General features: G+C 46.4%; 1 protein-coding gene across 1 annotated transcript in view; it reads right to left on the bottom strand.

Moving 5' to 3' along the window:
- Positions 1 to 18,266, bottom strand: part of IQCH (IQ motif containing H) — a 144,057-nt gene that overhangs the window by 53,975 nt on the left and 71,816 nt on the right. The window contains exon 8 of the mRNA XM_056128076.1: positions 2,256 to 2,376. Within this exon, the coding sequence (XP_055984051.1) occupies positions 2,256 to 2,376 (121 nt within the window). The remainder of the gene's footprint in view (positions 1 to 2,255; positions 2,377 to 18,266) is intronic.

Genomic DNA, 18,266 nt, shown 5'->3' with positions numbered 1-18,266 from the left:
TAAGCACAGTTTGAAGTGTGGTTGACAGAAAGGATAGAGCTGGAGAGATAATGCAGAGTTAGGCACCTGCCCTTCAGACAGCTGATGCCAGATCAAGGTTCAATACCCAGCACCACATGGTCCTTTGAAACTGAGCTGGGAGTACCGCCCCCCTCCCCCCCCAAATACTGTCACCCAGCCTCCCCATCTCCCCGCCACCCCTCATAAGAGGGTAGAGATGAGTGGGAAATAAGGGCAAAACCTCAGCCTGAGGTTTGAGAGCTCAGGAGAAATGGCAGCTGGGAAAAGCTGCAAAACTAACACAAAAATATACAGCTCAGAAGAAGCTCTGATCTATATATTCACAGGAAACGCTAGAAAATTCCTCACATCCAGGAACTAGATGGGCCTGGAAGTCTTCTTGGTCTTTTCCTGCCAACTCAGAAATCCTCTCTGGACCATTTTTATTATGGGCCAGTGATGGGATCTCCTTCCATTTAGGTGTGGGTTTAGCTTTTGGTTTTATTTTTGCCAGTAGTGCCTGTGGAATTTTGAGATAAGCTTTGAGAGTGTCAAGAGCTCCTGCCGCACCATCCACCCACCCGGACCGCACCGGCCAAGATCCTCCTGAGCAGGGCTGGAGTGATAATACAGCACTTAAGGCGCTTGCCTTGCACGCGGCCGACAAAGGTTCGATCCCCAACATCCCAATGGTCATCTGAGCCCCACCAGGGTCAGAAGTAACCCCTGAGCATTGCCAGGTGTGGTTCCAAAACAAGAACAAAGACAGAAAAAGAGATCCTTCTCGCATTCTTGACATGGCTGGGCACCCGGTCCCTCTCTTAAATATTCTGCGAACAAAGCAGCCACTATACCCTGCACCCCAGTGCCTACCAACAGCCAACAATACTCCCATGCACTGAACTTGATTTTGGGGACCTCCATGAAATGAGTGAATGGGATCTCTTAAATAGGTCTGCAGAGATGTAGCACAGTGCTGGGGTCACTAGTAGGTCAGCAACTGCACTGACATCATTGCTTCTCATCTGATAAAACATTCCTCTGATATTAATATATGTTCCTCTTAAGATGTTTTCTTTCTTTTTTTTTTTTTTGCCTTTTGGGTCATACCCGGCATTGCACACGGATTACTCCTGGCTCATGGACTCAGGAATTACTCCTAGCGGTGCTTGGGGGACCATATGGGATGCTGGGAATCAAACCTGGGTCGGCCACATGCAAGGCAAATGCCCTACCCGCTGTGCTATCACTCCAGCCCCTTAAGATGTTTTCTGATTAATTTTCTATGGAGGTCTAATACTGTTTACAAGAATGTTGAAGTGTGCATTTTACAGTTGCAAAATAGGAGATGTCACTTGACAGTGACGAACTGTGAAGAAAGGTTTCTTATTTGGCCAGTAATAGAGCTTGGGACTCTGTAGCAAGAAGTTTCTCTCCCTCCCTTCATTCTCTGCTCCATGGGCCTCCCAATGCCCTCAGAAACCCACGTCAAATTGGGTGGAAGATGAAGGAAGGAATGGAACCTGGCTTTGTTCTGAGCTTTACCTTCAGAAACAGGAGAGGCCGCCATTTATTAAAGACCAATTGTTGAGGCAAACTCTGGTAGCAACACAGAGTTGTGTGTGTGTTTCCATGAATTCTCCCCCTTCAGTCCCCTGAAGTAGGTGAATGAAGGAAATAGGCTTCAGCCCTCAGAGGGCTTAAGAGTCTTGCTCAGGGGCTGGAGCGATAGCACAGCAGGTAGGGCATTTGCTTTTCACGCGACTGACCTGGGTTTGATTCCCAGCATCTCATATGGTGCCCTGAGCACCACCAGAAGTATTTCCTGAGTGCAGAGCCAGGAGTAACCCCTGTGCATCGCTGGGTGTGACCCAAAAAGAAAAGCAAAAAAAAAAAAAAAGAATCTTGCTCAAGGTCATGGATGAGATTCAGACCCCATTCATGTTAACTCTGATGCCCAGCCTTCAGGAGAGGTCTGTGGTGCTGAAACAGGGCTGGGGTTTTGAGCTACACAGGTCATGCCTGAGTTCCTATTTGTTTACTCAAGAGACTACATCCAAGATAAACATTTAGGCAAAGTTTCAGAGAGAAAGAAAAAAAAAACAAATCAAAAAAACAAAAGTCTGCCAGTAGGAACACTTTTCTAAAGCATCAGGAGAGAAGTCAGGCATTCAAAGTGGCCCAAGGTCAAGTCCAAACTAGAAATCAAGGTTGTAGAGCTGAAGCCTCAGCAGAAGCTTTCCAGTCTTATTTACCTTGAGTGAAAAACGTGTGGAGGAATTTCCTCCACGTTGGGAACCGTTTCGTGTTGACTGGCTTCGCGTGCTGTGCTAAAATGCCCGCCAGCTCCTGGGAGATCTTCACCAAAGCTGGCTCCTGCAGAAACAAATTAAATAGAACCACAAGCAATTTTACTACAGAAATGAAAACTGCTTGTGGAGTGATTAAAAACCAGGCCTCCAACAGGCAAAAAAAATGTGGTTACTGTTTACCCAGAGTCAGAAAGCCATTTTGAAGTTTCTCCCTTATTTCCCAGCCGTGTCCCTTTTCATATTTTAGACGTGGTTGGGTCCCCTTACTAGCATTGCTCGTAGTTTCTCTTCTCCCTGAGGGGCTTCCTACCCACAGAACCCCGGCCAGCTGCTCTTTTTAGAACACGAGCCTCCGTTCCCCTTCAGGGAAAGTGTGAGGTGGGCGCTCTTGTCCCTGAAATCCTTCAGACCCAAACATTTTTTTTTATCTGACACCCTTCGCCCGGCCAACTCCGGGAGAGATTGTGGCGTGACTAGGCCTTTCCAGGCTTCCTCCTTCTCCTTCCCGTGGCTGGTGAGACCTCCTATTCCCGAACCCGGGATCCAAGCTCTCACCTGTGGCAGGTGAGGGATGGGCAGGAGAACAAGGGAGAGCAGGGCGAGCCCCTGTTCGCCTGCTCTCTCCCCCTCAGCCACAGCCTTGTCGGGTTTGGTGTGAGGCTGGCTCCAGTCAGCATAAAAACCAGTTGCCATCCCAGAGCTTCCAGGCAGAAAGAGGAAGCGTGTCAGCTTGGGGCAGAAAACACCTCAGTTTGCCAGGCTGACACTTTGTCTGGGGGGCAGGTTTAAATTTCAGTTGAACTGGAACTGGAGGGATAGCACAGCAGATAGGGCGTTTGCCTTGCACGTGGCAGACCTGGGTTCAATTCCCAGCATCCCATATGGTCCCTTGAGCACTGCCAGGAGTAATTCCTGAGTGCATGAACCAGGAGTAACCCCTGGAACTGGGACTGCCAGGAGTAATTCCTGAGTGCATGAACCAGGAGTAACCCCTGTGAACCCCTGGGTGTAACCCAAAAAGCAAAAAAGAAAAATAAATAACTAAATAAATAAAAGTTAAAAAATTTTAGTTAACCGTAAAAAGCTAAGTCTTCAGGTAACTTTGCTGTCAGCTGTAGGGCAGACCACTAAATGCAAAGTCCTTAATGAGCTTATTCATATTCAAACCATAGACCACAAACTACAGAAACTATAGAAAAGCTCAAGCAGCTTTGGGCTATTGTGGGATCAGCAGAATCTAGGGATCAGAGGGATCAGAAAGGAATGGGTTTGGGGTGGTTTTGTTTACTTGCTCTTCTTAAAATTTAAAAATGAATAAGGGTTTTCTTGATTGTTTTACTAACTTTGGTTTTCCCTAATTATTTTAACTCTATATTTTATTGATGTCTCATGATTTACATTGCCATTAATGATTGTTTCAAGAGCACATTGTTCCACCAGTGTCCTGCTTCCCTCTAGAAATGTCCCAAGGATCTCTCATATCCTCCTTCCCAAACTGCTTCCAGAAAGGCAAGCAAGGAAGGAGGGAAGGGAAGGGAGGGAAGGAAGGAAGGAAGGAAGGAAGGAGGGAAGGAAGGAAGAAAAGAAAGAGGGGGAGGAAAGAAAGAGAAAGAAAGTAAAAGAAAGAAAGGGAGAAAGAGAGAGAAAGCAAGGAGAGGAGGGAGGGAGGGGAAAAGGGAGGAAAGGAGGGAGGGAAGGAAGAAGGACAGAAAGAACAGAAAGAAAGAAGACAGAAGGAAAGAAAAAGAGAGAAGAAAGGAAGACAACCAGAAAGAAAGAAAGAAAGAAAAGAAAAGAAGGCAGGAAGGAAGAATGGAAGGAAGGAAGGAAGGCAGGAAGGAAGGAAGAATAGAAGGAAAGGAGAACAGAAGAAAAGAAAGAGAGGGGGAGGAAAGAAAGAGAAAGAAAGTAAAAGAAAGAAAGGGAGAAAGAGAGAGAAAGAAAGAGGAGAGGAGGGAGGGAGGGGAAAAAGGAGGAAAGGAGGGAGGAAAGGAAGAAGGGCAGAAAGGACAGAAAGAAAGAAAGAAGACAGAAGGAAAGAAAAAAGAGAAGAAAGGAAGACAGCCAGGAAGAAAGGAAGGAAGGAAGGAAGGAAGGAAGGAAGGAAGGGAAGAGGAAGGAAGGAAGGAAGGAAGGAAGGAAGGAAGGAAGGAAGGAAGGAAGGAAGGAAAACCAATTTTGTGGGTGGCACAGAAAGAAATCTTAGAACTACTCTCAGAGTTATTTATTCCCAGTTTCCCTGACATTTAAAAATGCTCCCCCCACCCTCTCCCGCCAAGAACATCTGGCTCCTTCTGGGTCCAGCGCCCTCTGAGGAGTTCTGATAGCACCCAGACGTCTGAGAACACGCTCTAAGCAGGTCCAAATAATCGGAATGATTTCTGAAATATCCAGAAACTCCCGCTGGGAGATTCTCATTAGTTTGCTCAGTTAAGTGCTTGGCCTACAGAACAGAAACGCGTGAGAAAGGGAGAGCGGGTTTGCAGGCCGCACAGCCGGGGAGGCCCAGGGGAAGCCCCTGAAACAGCCTGCAGCCTTTGCTATTGGAGGAGTAACACACACACACACACACACACACACACACACGCACACACACACACCACCAACGACAACTGGTCTCAGAGCCGGGATCCTCGCCGCCTTCCTGTCCTACACATGGGCTCTTGTCCTTGTCTTGACTAGCCCTAAACTAAATCACGAGCTAACACTTAACAGCTCCAACATCCCAGAGTCTTTCCTTGTTCTTCCTTCAGGTGCTGCCCTCCAAACCAAATTTCCTCTTCCCTTCCCCCTCCCCTTCCCTTCCCTCCCATTCCCATTCCCATCTCTTCCCTTTCCTCCTTCCTTTCCTTTCCTTTCCTTTCCTTTCCTTTCCTTTCCTTTCCTTTCCTTTCCCTTTCCTTTCCTTTCCTTTCTCTCCCTCCTTTCTCTCCCTCCCTCCCTTCTTCCTTTCTCCCTCCCTCCCTCCCTCCCTCCCTCCCTTCTTCCTTTCTCCCTCCCTCCTTCCCTCCCTCCCTCCCTCCCTCCCTCCCTCCCTCCCTCCCTTCCTTCCTTCCTTCCTTCCTTCCTTCCTTCCTTCCTTCCTTCCTTTTTTCTTTCTTTCCTTCTTTCTTTATGACCTTCCTTCCTCTCTCTTTCCCTCCCTCCTGCCTGGGAGCCGCCTGCAGCCAGTAAGTGAATAGGAATAATCACGTAGAACTGCTGCTTTTCTGTAGGGTGGGATTTATGGTTTGTTTGTTTTGCTTTGGGGGGGGCACACCTGTTGCTCAGGGCTTACTTCTGGTTCTGAGCTCAGAGATCACTCCTGATGGGGCGTGGGTGCCTGGGATGGAGCCAGGGTCCGCTTGTGCAAGGCAAGCGCCCTCCCCACAGTACTACAGCTCTGGCCCCATCAGAGTGGGAGTCAGGAAAGTTCCCACATGCAGGGGACATGCAGGAAGCATGCTAGGTGCCAGCTGATAATGACTTTTCAAGGTTGAGACTGGGGTGAGGCATCTGGACCCGGGGCCAAGGCATTCTGCCCTGACAGCGGTGTGTGCGTGCGGTGCAGGGAGACACAGCAAGGGGAACATTTGCTGGAGGACAGTTGGCTATAGGGGTCTGGGGCTGGAGCTTGGCCTTCAGGAGAAGCACACAGCGGAGGACTGTGGCATGGGGATACTGAATGGGGCTGCAGGGGACACCGAGGCAGCTCGGGGCCATGGATAACTGCTGGAGTAAAGACATGAGGGCAGTAATGGGCGGCATTAGCTGGTAGATTTATTTCTTTACTTTGAAAGCATCTGGTAAGACACGGATTAAACTAAGAACATAAGGATTGAGTTAGCACAGAGATGAGACCCCCACCCCCACCCCAGCAGCTCAGACTGTAGAAAGTGGAGCAGGTCACTTGTGTATGAAAGCTTCTCTCTCCCCATCCTTCCCTCCTTCTGTCTCTCTTTCCTTATCTCCTTCCTTCCTTCCTTCCTTCCTTCCTTCCTTCCTTCCTTCCTTCCTTTCTTCCTTCCATCTCTCTCTCTATATATATATGACATATATATCATGTGCTATGAAGACATTGTCTTTATATGATGCATCTACTTATGATATATAATGGTAACAGTGCAGGGGTAGGACATTTGCCTTGCATGTGGCTGACCCAGGTTCAATCCCTGGCACCACAAATGTTCCTCAGAGACTGCCATGAGCGATCCCTGAGCACAGAGCTAGGAGTAAGCCCTGAGCACCATCAGATGTATCTTCCAAGAACAAAACATAATTGTTTTTAAAGGGAAGAAAGCAAACTAGCCAGGATTTCCCAACTCCATTGTTTTTCTCTCACATGTTGGGATGCAAAAACCTCCACCCAAGAACAGAACTCGATGCCTCAGTAGCTGATGACACAGAAGGCCCTTCATTTCAGGGTCTGTTGCAGGGGCCCTGGGCGTGACTTGGAAGGACTCATGAGGTCGTGCTGTGGCCTGCACTTGTCTACGTCCATCTAACACTGTCCTGAATTAGGCATTCGTTCAGCATGCCTGGACGGAGCTGCAGCCTCTCCCTCACCCCCCTCTGCTCCAACACAGCCGCCACCATCTCTGAGTTACACAAAACAGTCAACAGTATCCAACAGTAAGGCAGCTCCAAACTGAGGGATGGCGGCTAGCCTGAGCCCGAGTACTTCTGTGACTGCTCTTCCCTGGCCACGATGCCCTCCTGGAGTCCTCAGCATGTGACTCTGAGCCTTGGCCTCACCCACCAGTTCACCCACGAGTCTCTGCAGAAACTGTGTGTTGTGGGCCGTCATGCGGGTGTGTGTGGGGAGAGGATTTCAAAAGAAAATAAAAGTAGGGCCAGAGAGATAAGACAGCAAGGAGGGCATTTGGCTTGCAAGCAGCTGAGCTGGGCTCAATCCCTGACATACCATAGTGTTCCCTGAACACCACCAGGAGTGAAATATATATATATATATATATGGAGAGAGAGAGAAATAACACACACACACACATACACACACACAACAACAACTAGTCTCAGAGCCATGAGCTGGTTCTGATATATATATATATGTGTGTGTGTGTGTGTGTGTGTGTATTTGTATGTATGTATGTATATATGTATATGTATGTGTATATATATATATATATATAGAGAGAGAGAGAGAGAGAGAGAGAGAGAAGTGACTGGACCCACTTCTATGCCCAAAACCAGGAATCATGGAATTAAAAAGCGTCTTTAAAGCAAGAGAGATAGTACAGTGGGTAGGGTGCTTGTCTTGCATGTGGCCAAGGTGGTTTGATCCCTGGCACCCCAGGTGGTCTTTCAGGTCCTGCCAGGAGTGACCCCTGAGCACAGAGCCAGGAGTAAACCTTGAGCAAGGCCAGGGCAGGCCCCAAAACAAAAGCAACAAAAGAAAGTGTGTTGAGTGGGTCCCCTCGAGGGACTCCGGTTCCCAGAGTCTACCATATCTTTAGATCAAGATATGGAAGGGATGGGATGGGATGGGATGGGATGGGATGGGAAGGGAAGTTGACATCTTATGGGCCATCAACTCATCTTAGAAAAACACCCTGTAATTTTGGAAACAACCAGGATTCCAGAGTTTCGTTCCTTATGGCATTACTGGTCATGCATGTGTGCTGCTGTCTGTTGTGGGACTGAGGCTTCTGGCCTTGACTGGCACTCGACCCAACGGGTAGCCTCTCCTGCACCATCTCCGTTTCTCTGGGGCTCACGCTGATTCCTCAGAGGGCACCAGCAATTTTTGTGACCTTGGGAGATTCCAGGAGAGGCCCAGGAGACATAGGCCGCCGACCACCTGATCAGAGCATTCTAGAAACCTCAGCTTCTTAGCGCACTCTTCTTTCCTATCAGAAAGCATCCACTTGAAGAGATATTTGATGGAAGAAAATTCAGGATACCTCAGGGGGAGCCCCTAGCATAACCAATTTAAGACTGGACTCAATGACTAAAGCGTCGGCAAACTCCAGAGAGTTAACTTTCTCAAGAAGATGGTGTGTGTGTGTGTGTGTGTGTTTGTGTGTGTGTGTGTGTGTGTGTGCGCACCACTCTTAGGGGATGGGAGAAAAAGAAGGAGGAAGACGAATCAGCAAATAGCAATCCCACCAAAACTCATCTCATTCTCGAAGCTACTTTGCCGGTTTGCAGAGGCGAATCAAGTTAAACAACTTTTTGGCTAATCAACCTCCAATCTCCCATGTTAGGCATTGTCGGGAAGGTTCAGAAGCGGAACCCCTGGGGGCTACCTAAATGGTTCATTTTTAGAGGGGCTTTTGATAGCCCCACAAGGAGGCTTAGGGGGGTGGCATAAGGTCCAAAGGGCAAGACAATGACCTGGAAACTAAGTGAAATCTTGAGAGCCGAAGGGACCATCTGGACATCGAAGGCAAATGCCTCAGGCTGCAGCAGAGGACAGAGGGTTCTATGCTCACACTGTGAGGCCACCGGAGTGTCAGGGCCGCCTTTGATCTGGGGTGAATTCCCGCCCCCCCCCTCAGCTCCCCCTCTTTTTGAGGCTTCTGGAAGGAGCTTGGGATTTGACTTGTCCAGAGAGGGAAAAAAAAAAGGAAGGATTGAAATTTGAAGGCAGGTTCATAAGGTTGCTTTGCTCTCTCCAGGACACATTTTACCACAGTTGTCATTTTATTTTAGGTAAAATAGTGACTTTCACTGGTTGAAAGCTTGCTGTGGGCTTTTCTGTTCCAAATCTCAGAGCCACTGTCTGAAACAGATACTGGCCTCCCCACTTCCTGTCACACCCCCATTACTGGGGTGTAGGTGAGGTTGCCGTTCATACACCCGATGTCCTAGGAATCTGGATCTGTCACTGCCCTCCAGGGGACATAAATCGTCAGCCTGAGTCAGACTGTGATGTCATCCACATAAGATGCTAAGTCTGTGCTGTCAATTGCATGAAAAGAGAGCCAGAGAATTAATACAGGGGTTGACTTGCACATAGCTGACCAGGTTCGATCCCCAGTATCACAAAAGCATCATCAGGAGTGGCCTCTTGTGCAAGAGCCAAGAGTAAGCCTTGAGCACAGCCAGGTGTGAACCCCCCCTCCACCCAAAAAAAAACCAAACAGAAAACACTGGTCAGATCAGCATCGGTTGGGGCCACTCAAATTTCCTTCCAGGACTCTCCCCTGAGGCTCTCTTAGGTCTGTGGGCGGGCTGATTCAGGCCATCTCCACCGTCACATCCAAGGGCAAAACCCTGGGTTGGTAAAACCATTATTTCCTGGCTACCGTATAGAACAGACACAAGACCCGTAAGAACGAGTGCCAGGGAGTGCTCACTGGGACCGTCTGAGGACGCAGCTCTTGTGAGCTTGCTTTTTGGTGAGGTATTCTCAGTTTGACCCAGAACACACTGCCTTCAACCATCTTGTAGCCCCAAGGACAGCTGATGTCAGGATGGAGAGAGACTACAGGGTGCAGAGGAGAGACAGAAACCCCATGGGGCTACTGAGCACCGAGCATGGATCTAGACCATGTCCAAATCCAGACTCTTTGGATTTTAGTTAGCTGTAATGATAAGACCTAACTTAAAAGAACTTTTTGAGGGCTGGAGGGATGGTACAGCAAATAGAACATTTGCCTTGCACACGACCAACCCAGGTTCAATCTCCAGCATCCCCTAGGATTCCCCAAGGACCACCAGGAGTAATTCCTGAGTGTAGAGCCAGGAGTAAGCCCTCAGCATTGCTGGATATGACCCAAAACCCAAAATAATAATAATAATAATAATAATAATAATAATAATAATAATAACAATGTTTCTCTTTAAAACAGTGCTTTTTTATATTATTATTGGTGAAACACCATGAAGTACAGTTGTAGTCTTACGAACTCTCGTGCTTGGGTTACAGTTATACAATGATTGAGTACCAGTGCCCATTCTCCACCATCAATGAACCCAGTAGCCCTCCCCCCACCACCACCACATCCCCTCCCACCCGGCCCCTCCTCTGTGGCATGGCCATTCCCTTTTGCTCTCTCTTTCCTTTAGGGTAAAACAGTGATTTTTGAGGTACGTTTTTTGTTATATGAACCTTAGCATTCTAAACAGATAGGAAGAGTAGGCTGAACTACATACCCACAATCCCATTTGATTGTCAAGCCAGCGAATATTCTGATCCCTGTCTGCATTGGTTATTCCAGGACAACTGTCTTCACTCGTGAGCTTCCCTTCCATTATGATCATTAGAAATAGATCTTATCATTAGAAATAGTCCCTCTTTAGGGTGCAAAAATATGCTGAGTGGATGAAGGAAAAAAATAAAAATGTCTCCAGCAAGTCATAAACTCCTTCCCACACCTACTTAAAGTTTAAGGACGGCCTTAATCCTCCATGTTTAATTGTTAATTGAGAATTTAAAAATCAAAAATGCCAACTTTGCCTTCGATGCGATGGGAAATCATGCTACTGTAGAAGGTAACATAATGCGAAACCGCCACCATTACCAAGGCACACAAATGCTTCTGGTATGTAAAATTGCTTTGTAAAATATTTGCTCCATCTGCTGAAAGCAGCAAAGACAATTTTCCCTTGATAGCTAATGGCCCATTTCGGCTGTGTGGCAAGTGGTTCGCTGCGGTGGCGGCTCTCATTAAACAGAATGGTGAAAACACGGTATATAATTCCATACTTATGCGGCATTATGCGCTTGCCGCTTCTGGAGGAAGTCTGTCCCTCATTACCGAGGCCTCCACCTTGCACCTACTTGCAGGCCTGACTTGAAGACGTTTTGTCCAACTGAGGCACATATGTCGCGGCTCCATTCCAAAGCTCAGCTCAACGGCTTTCCCCGACCAGAAACACTTGAAACCTTCGTTCCTTTTTCGACTTTCCAGCACTTAAACGGCTGTTTCTTTTTTCCCCTCACTGCGGGGGTTCTTTCCAGGCTCACCCTGTCGCACTGCATGCTGGGGGCTTCAATACATAAAGATTAAGTGGCTCTTGAAAGTCTTCCATTGAACTTTGCACACACACAAAAGCAGGAAAAATCTTTCCCCCACTCCGGGTCAGAATACAAAGCCTGACACTGTTCTGGGGCTCCTGGTGTCCGTGAAGGTCTGCGATTTCTCTCTTCCAGGACTTGTTTAAACTCTGCATCCTGAATGACTTCAACATCTGCCGAGGAACAATTAAGAATAAATAATCCAGGGTGGTTGAAAAAAAGAAGAATATGTTCACGTTTGGGGAACGATATTAAAAAGTAGTTACAGCAGCAAGTGGCTGATTAAAAAAAATATTTTCAACAACAGAAAATGGCTTTAAAGGAAATCATATTAGTGATACGTGACACCACGTAAATACATTCGACTGCTTTAAAGATTCTGCAATCTGTTTAGGCAAGAATCACGTAGCTTGAAAATCAACCACCAGGGGAAGTGGTCATAATTATTATTATTGGTAATAAGTTCCTTCCTTTCTCGTACGAGCTGAAAGATGGCCGGCAGAGAAAATGGTATATGCTGACTGAGAACACCCCTTAACAGAAAATTAAAAAACAAAAGGAAGCACGTGTGCCCTTTGAATCTGATTTCTCTTTCAAGTAGTGGCAGAGGGGAGGTGAGTTTGTCGGGAGAAATGAGAGACTGTTGGGGAAATTTTATAATTCCGTTCGTTCTTGACTTAGAGGCTAAGCTTCTGATTCTCCGTGGGAACTGAGCTGGACCTTCTGTGATCTTTGCGTGTTTACAGATCTTTGCATACAACCATTCATTCTTGTTTCCCTTCTGCAGACTCCGGGGCTTATCGAATACCAGAGTGTAACAAATCAGTGAATTACAAAACCAAGGGATCTGGGTCTGGTCTGCTACAATCGCACGAATGTCCTCCTCTTCTCAAGGGCATCCCTGTCACACCCGGGGGGTACGAAGGACAAATGACCAGAAGCCCACAGCGCAGTAGCCGGGGGGAGGAGAGCAAAGCGCGGTCTGAATAGCTTCCAAACACCCAGGTCTGCATCGTGGCTCTCGGCAGAGCAGACATTTCTCCAAGAAATGCAAGGAGGGGGGACCTGCCCGGATGTGAAAACACTAACCAATTCTCCTTCCTCTCATCTTTTGCTTTATTCTTTCCTTCCACGCTGTTTTTGTGAAAAACTGGCAGTTAAATTCAATTGATTCCAAATACTCTGGGTCCATATGGCCGCCAACCCTGGAGCCGAAGCGGCGAGAGCGCCTCACTGCTGTTCCCAAGCATTTGCCTCTCCCCTAGTCCCCAGATGGTGGGAGTAACATTTAAACCTCCTTTGCTCTGCCTTGTACAATAGACCTTGGCACCATTTCAACTGTTTACTCCGGTAATTAACAGCTCTGATACCACAACAATTACAACTCCTACATTCTCTCTACAATAATGCTATGAATTAGTGAGAGCTAATGGCTGGAAGGTAGAGTGTTTCCAGACTGTGAGATCTGTGCATTTTTAGAATAAAATAAAAGGTACAAACAGCACGCTTGCAGTAGACAATGATTACCTAGTAATTAGTTTACACAAAGCTTCCTATTTAATGGCAAAACGCTGTAATTAACGTGTGACAGAAAATCAAAGGGTACTTTGTAAGCATATGAAAAATTAACACTGCAGGCCCATAGCTTTATGTACTGATTAGAAGCATATTAAATCAATAGGACACACAAACCAACAGCTTGTGGAGCTGATTATTATAGGTCCTCGGAAGGGGTACTCAGCTTCCCTTCACTCGCAGTGGCGACTTCCCTTCGCCTGTCATCTTCCTCAGGCATCGAAGCCCACCTCAAACCCAACGCTGGCAGCTTCGTGAAAATAACCATTGAACTGGAAGAAAACCTTCTAAGTCATTTTCAGAGATGGGGGTGGGGGGGGGAGATGTAAATGATTAAGACTTTCCAATCATTGTGGTAACGTGCTGTTACACTAATTAGAAATGACACCAAGTGGAACCAGAAAATGTAGCAACCCGCTCTCTGTTTTTTTGGGTTTTTTTCTTTTTTCTGTTTGGACGGAGAAAGCTCTGCTTTATCAGGTCACTGCCTCCTGCGTCAACACGTGAGCGTTTCAAATCATGGGAATGATTCTCTGCTCTCAATGCTTAAGAAAGCAGGTGGCCTGAGGCTGACTTCTCTAAAAGGTCTTATTATCAGGGTATGAGTCCTGTGGGGTACAGTGGGGTCAGCATTCTAAGTGCCGTGGATACACAGGACAATCTGGTGGCAACCTCTTGGATTCAAAAGGAACTCTGAGACCAGCCAAGGAAGACTCAGTAGGGACATGCTCATTCAATGGCACTTCTCTTTAATAGCAGTGCAGATTTAAAAAAAAATAAACATTTTTATTAAGGTATGGTGATTTACAAAATTATTCATAGTTGAACTTTTTTATTTTTCTTCTTGGGTCGATAGCACAGTGGGTAGAGAGTTTGCCTTGCATGCGGCCGACGAGGCCAACTCGGGTTCAATTCCTCTGCCCCTCTCAGAGAGTCCGGCAAGTTACCAAGACTATCTCACTCACACGGCAAAGCCTGGCAAGCTACCCATGATGTATTCGATATGCCAAACACAGTAGCACAAGTCTCACAATGGAGATGTTACTGGGCCCGCTTGAGCAAATCGATGAACAATGGGAGGACAATGTGCAAGGCAAACGCCCTACCTGCTGTGCTATCGCTCCAGCCCCTCACAGTTGAACTTTAGGTGTACGATGTTCTAGTACCAGTCCCACCACCAGAATCGAGATCCCTCCACCACTGTCTCCAGGTTCCCTCTGTGGCAGACGCCTTGTTCAGTTTGGTTGCTATAGTGTGGATCTCCTGCTTGCAGTGTTGTTGGCATATATTCGCCTCACTGTTACACCCCCCCCACACACACACCCATGTACCCAAGGCCCTTGACCAACCCTGCACGTGTTACTTCCCATCCACTTATTTTTACTTTCTCCTTTCTTTCTTTCCATTCTTTCACTTGTCCTTGCTATACTCTGGGGTCAAGGATGATGTAGATATCCCCCAATCTGAGACCTTGCGTTCCCTCGTCATCATTCTATAGACCACAGATAAGTGAGATCATCCAGTATTTGTCCTTCTTCTGACTTACTTCACTTGACATGATAGCCTCCTGTTCCATCCAAGCTGCAGTGAACTGCACACTTACGTCAGTCCTTGAAGTTCCATAGTATTCTATCGTGTACACATCTTCATAATTCACATCTTGACAATCCACTCACCTTCATCAGCCACCTAGTCTGATTCCATATCTTAGCTATTATGCTAGGTGCTGCAACAAATAATGGTGTGCTTAAGTCCTTTTGAATGAATGTCTTTGTGTCCAGAGGGTAGATACACAGAAGTGGAATTATTGGGTTGTATAGCATCTCTGTACTTACTTTTCTGAGAAATATTCAAACTATTTTCTAGAGGACTTAAACCAGGCAACATTCCAACCAGCAGTGGGTGAGAGTTTCTTTTTTTTCATCACACCCCAACTATGCAGATTGTCCTGGTATTTTCATATGTGCCATTCTCACTGGTGTGAGATGATATCTCACTGTTGTCTTGGTTTGGATTTCTCTAATAATAAGTGATGATGAGAACTTTTCATGTGCCATCTGTCTGTCTTCTTCAGGAAGTGTCTGTTCATTTCCTCTCCCCATTTTTTGATAGGGATTTTGGAGTTTTGTTCGTGGTGGTGGATGTGAGTACTTTATATATCTTGGATATCAAGCCTCTGATAATAATGTAGTTTTGTGGTAATAGAAAATTAACCATAAAGCAGACAGCATTTCTGGAAGGCTTATTATGTGCTAAGCACCATTCTTGTGGATTCATTTAATTCCTACCATCTCCCCACAAGGCAGATAGTAACAATATCTCTCTTCACAGCAGGAGGTGTGGGGTGCTGAAGTGATTTGCCCCTGCCCCCTCCCACTAGTGACCTGGATATTCCTGAATTATGAAACCCCATGAAGTGAGACCATCTCCAAGTTACACCTGGTTGTTCAGTTATGCAGAAGAGCCTCTTCCACTACCCATTCTCTTTAAACTGGCGTTTACCATGTCAACTTGGAAAAGGAGACTCAAAAAAAAAACCAGCAAAATATGCAATTACTGGTCCAAGTAGCAGCATTTTATACACTCGCCATCTTTCCAACGTTGTAGAGTGGAGAGAGGCTGATTCATGGCTTTGTGAGAATGTACAGGCTCGTGACGGTGACCCTGGGGCTTGAGGAAGACACTGAACATGTCACCCCCACATTGCATCAAAGGGTCGGGTCAAATTCCTTCCCAACATCTGTGCCCGTGAGCTGGTACCATGAGATGCTAAGTTGCCAAGGCCCAGGGAGTCCTTGGAAAGGCTTCTCTGCAGCTTGGAGGTATCTGTGCTGACAAACCCCAACTCCCCCTCTCAGCTCCCCAGCACCCTGCCTTTCAAAGAAAGCACAAGTCCCAGGTTGAGGCTGCTAGGAAGCAGGGATGCTTGTGTCTGCTACCCGTCCTCAAGGAAGGCAGAAAACCTGCTCAGAGAGAGACCAGCGGATCTCAGTCATGGTGCCGAGGGGAGAGCCTGCTGCAGAGGTCTTCAAATAGGGGCTTTTATTTGGTTAGGTTGTCATTTTACCACATCCACCACCCACCAGAGTGCCCACAGCGCCCCTCACCCCCACCACATACAGCACACATACACTCTGAGAGGTCACCTTTTTAAAAAAATTTTTGGGGGGTGGTTGCACCTGGCAATGCACAGGGGTTACTCCTGGTTCTGCACTTAGAAATTACTCCTGGTGGTGCTCAGGGGACCATATGGGACACTGGGAATCAAACCAGGTTGGCCGCGTGCAAGGCAAATGCTCTACCCACTGTGCTTTCACTCCAGCCCCGAGAGGTCACTTTTGGCACGATTAGGTGTGATGTGGCAAAAGCACCATATCAGGAAGAAGGGATGTGAGTTCCCACTGGGTCTGATCATATCTTGCTTAGGTGACCTTGGGCAAGTCACTTACCTCCCCAAGCATGTTACGCCTCTGTAAATGGAATGATTCCTTACATGCAAAGTGATGGGGAAGTAAGTGAAGCAAGTAACGATTTCAGAGTGTTTTGGAGACTGGATGAGGCTATTCACATAACGTGTTTAGTGAAATGCCTGCACTCCATCCGTGGCCTACACTGCTATTTGTGACTGTCATTATTACTGGGAATTGTCCAGGCTGTAATAGTGTATTGACAGATCAACAAAAAGCTTGATCTCGAGCCTGGCCACTACTGAATTCCTAACCTGGGAAGTCAAACTTTTACGGGGTAAAAATAAGCAAATCTAAAACACGAATGATGATTGGTACATAGTTGAGTGATTGGGGGAAATGATACCCTTGATCTTTATTTCTTTAGCACCAGAGAGATTGCTCATTGGACTGGAGAACATGCTTTGCATGCATAAGGCCCATGTTCGATCCACAGCAATGCAGGGTCCCAGAATACAACCAGGATCCTCCTGAATCCTCCTACTGGCAGTAGCCCCTGAGCATGCTGGGTATGACCTAAGTCCCCCCCAGCCCCCAAGTTCTTTTTTTTTCTTTTTGGGTCACACCTGGAATGCTCAGGAATTACTCCTGACTTTGCACTCAGGAATCACTTCTGATGGTGCTCAGGGGACCATATGAAATGCTGGGAATCGAACCCGGATCGGCCGCGTGCAAGGCAAATGCCCCACCTGCTGTGCTATTGCTCCAGCCCCAGAAGTTTCTTTTTTTTTCCTTAACCTAGATTTTCTCTTAAAACCAAGGCACTATGTTCCCTTTTATATAAAAATGCATACATAAAAGAACATTTCTTGCTTATAAATCAAATAATAGTGAATCAGGTACATTTTGACATCTAGAAGTGAAAAAATAGTTCAGAATATCCAGGCTGGTGAGGTGGTGGTAAAAATGTTGCTTCTTACAAAACTAGTAGCTTTGGAAGTGGATACAGACAAACCTGGTAATTATGGAACAAGAAAACTAAAGTATTTTACTCCTGAATTTTTCTACTGGGGAAATTATTCTACAGAACCAAAGAACTTTATACCAGAAACATATCTTTCCCCTCTCTCCCTCTTCCTAATCCCCCCTCCTCACCAACTGATCAACCAATCAAAGCTTGAAATAGTGCAATAATTTTGCCAAACCTTAAATGCAGACACTATTGTAACCATGTCACCGTGTCACCTAAATATATAATATATAAATATAAAGGCCCTCCCGTTGATCATCGATTTGCTCGAGCGGGCCCAGTAACATCTCCATTGGAGACTTTGTTGTTACTGTGTCTGGCATATCAAATACGTCACGTGGAGCTTGCCAGGCTCTCCGAGAGGGGTGGAGGAATTGAACTCGGGTCGGCCATGTTGGCTGCGTGCAAGGCAGACGCCCTACCCGCTGTGCTATCGCTCCAGCCCAGTCACCTAAATGGTCATAAAAATTTTTAAATCTTGAAATAATCTTAATTTCCATATAATAAAATTGTGAAGACGATGTATATACCTGGAAAATGTTTAAGCTTTTATATTTAAATAACATATAATGCTATTGTAGCTATAAAAATTCACATGACACATGTGGAAATTAATAGACAACAGTGAAAACTACGTTTGGGAAAAGCAATTATGCACATTTGGTTAAACATGTCTTTTTCTTTTCTTTTCTTTCTTTATTTTTCTTTTGGGTCACAGGTGATGCTCAGAGCTTACTCGTGGCCCTGCACTTAGAAATCACTCCTGACAGCTCTTGGGGACTGTTTAGGATGTCTGGGAATGAACCTGAGTCACTTGCATGCAAGGCAAATGCCCTCCCCGCTATACTATTGCTCCAGTCAAGGTTAAATATTTCTTTAACCTCTTTATATTATCTTTCAACTTTTCATATAAGGGTTACAAGGCAAGGTTCTTTGGGATCATCTAATACTAAAGGTAAAAAAGGTAAAGGCCCTCCCGT

The sequence above is a fragment of the Sorex fumeus genome, unplaced genomic scaffold, assembly GCF_029834395.1.
Source record: "Sorex fumeus unplaced genomic scaffold, SorFum_2.1 ptg000063l, whole genome shotgun sequence".
NCBI classification, from domain to species: Eukaryota; Metazoa; Chordata; class Mammalia; order Eulipotyphla; family Soricidae; genus Sorex; species Sorex fumeus.
This window is presented reverse-complemented; position numbering and strand designations above follow the sequence as displayed.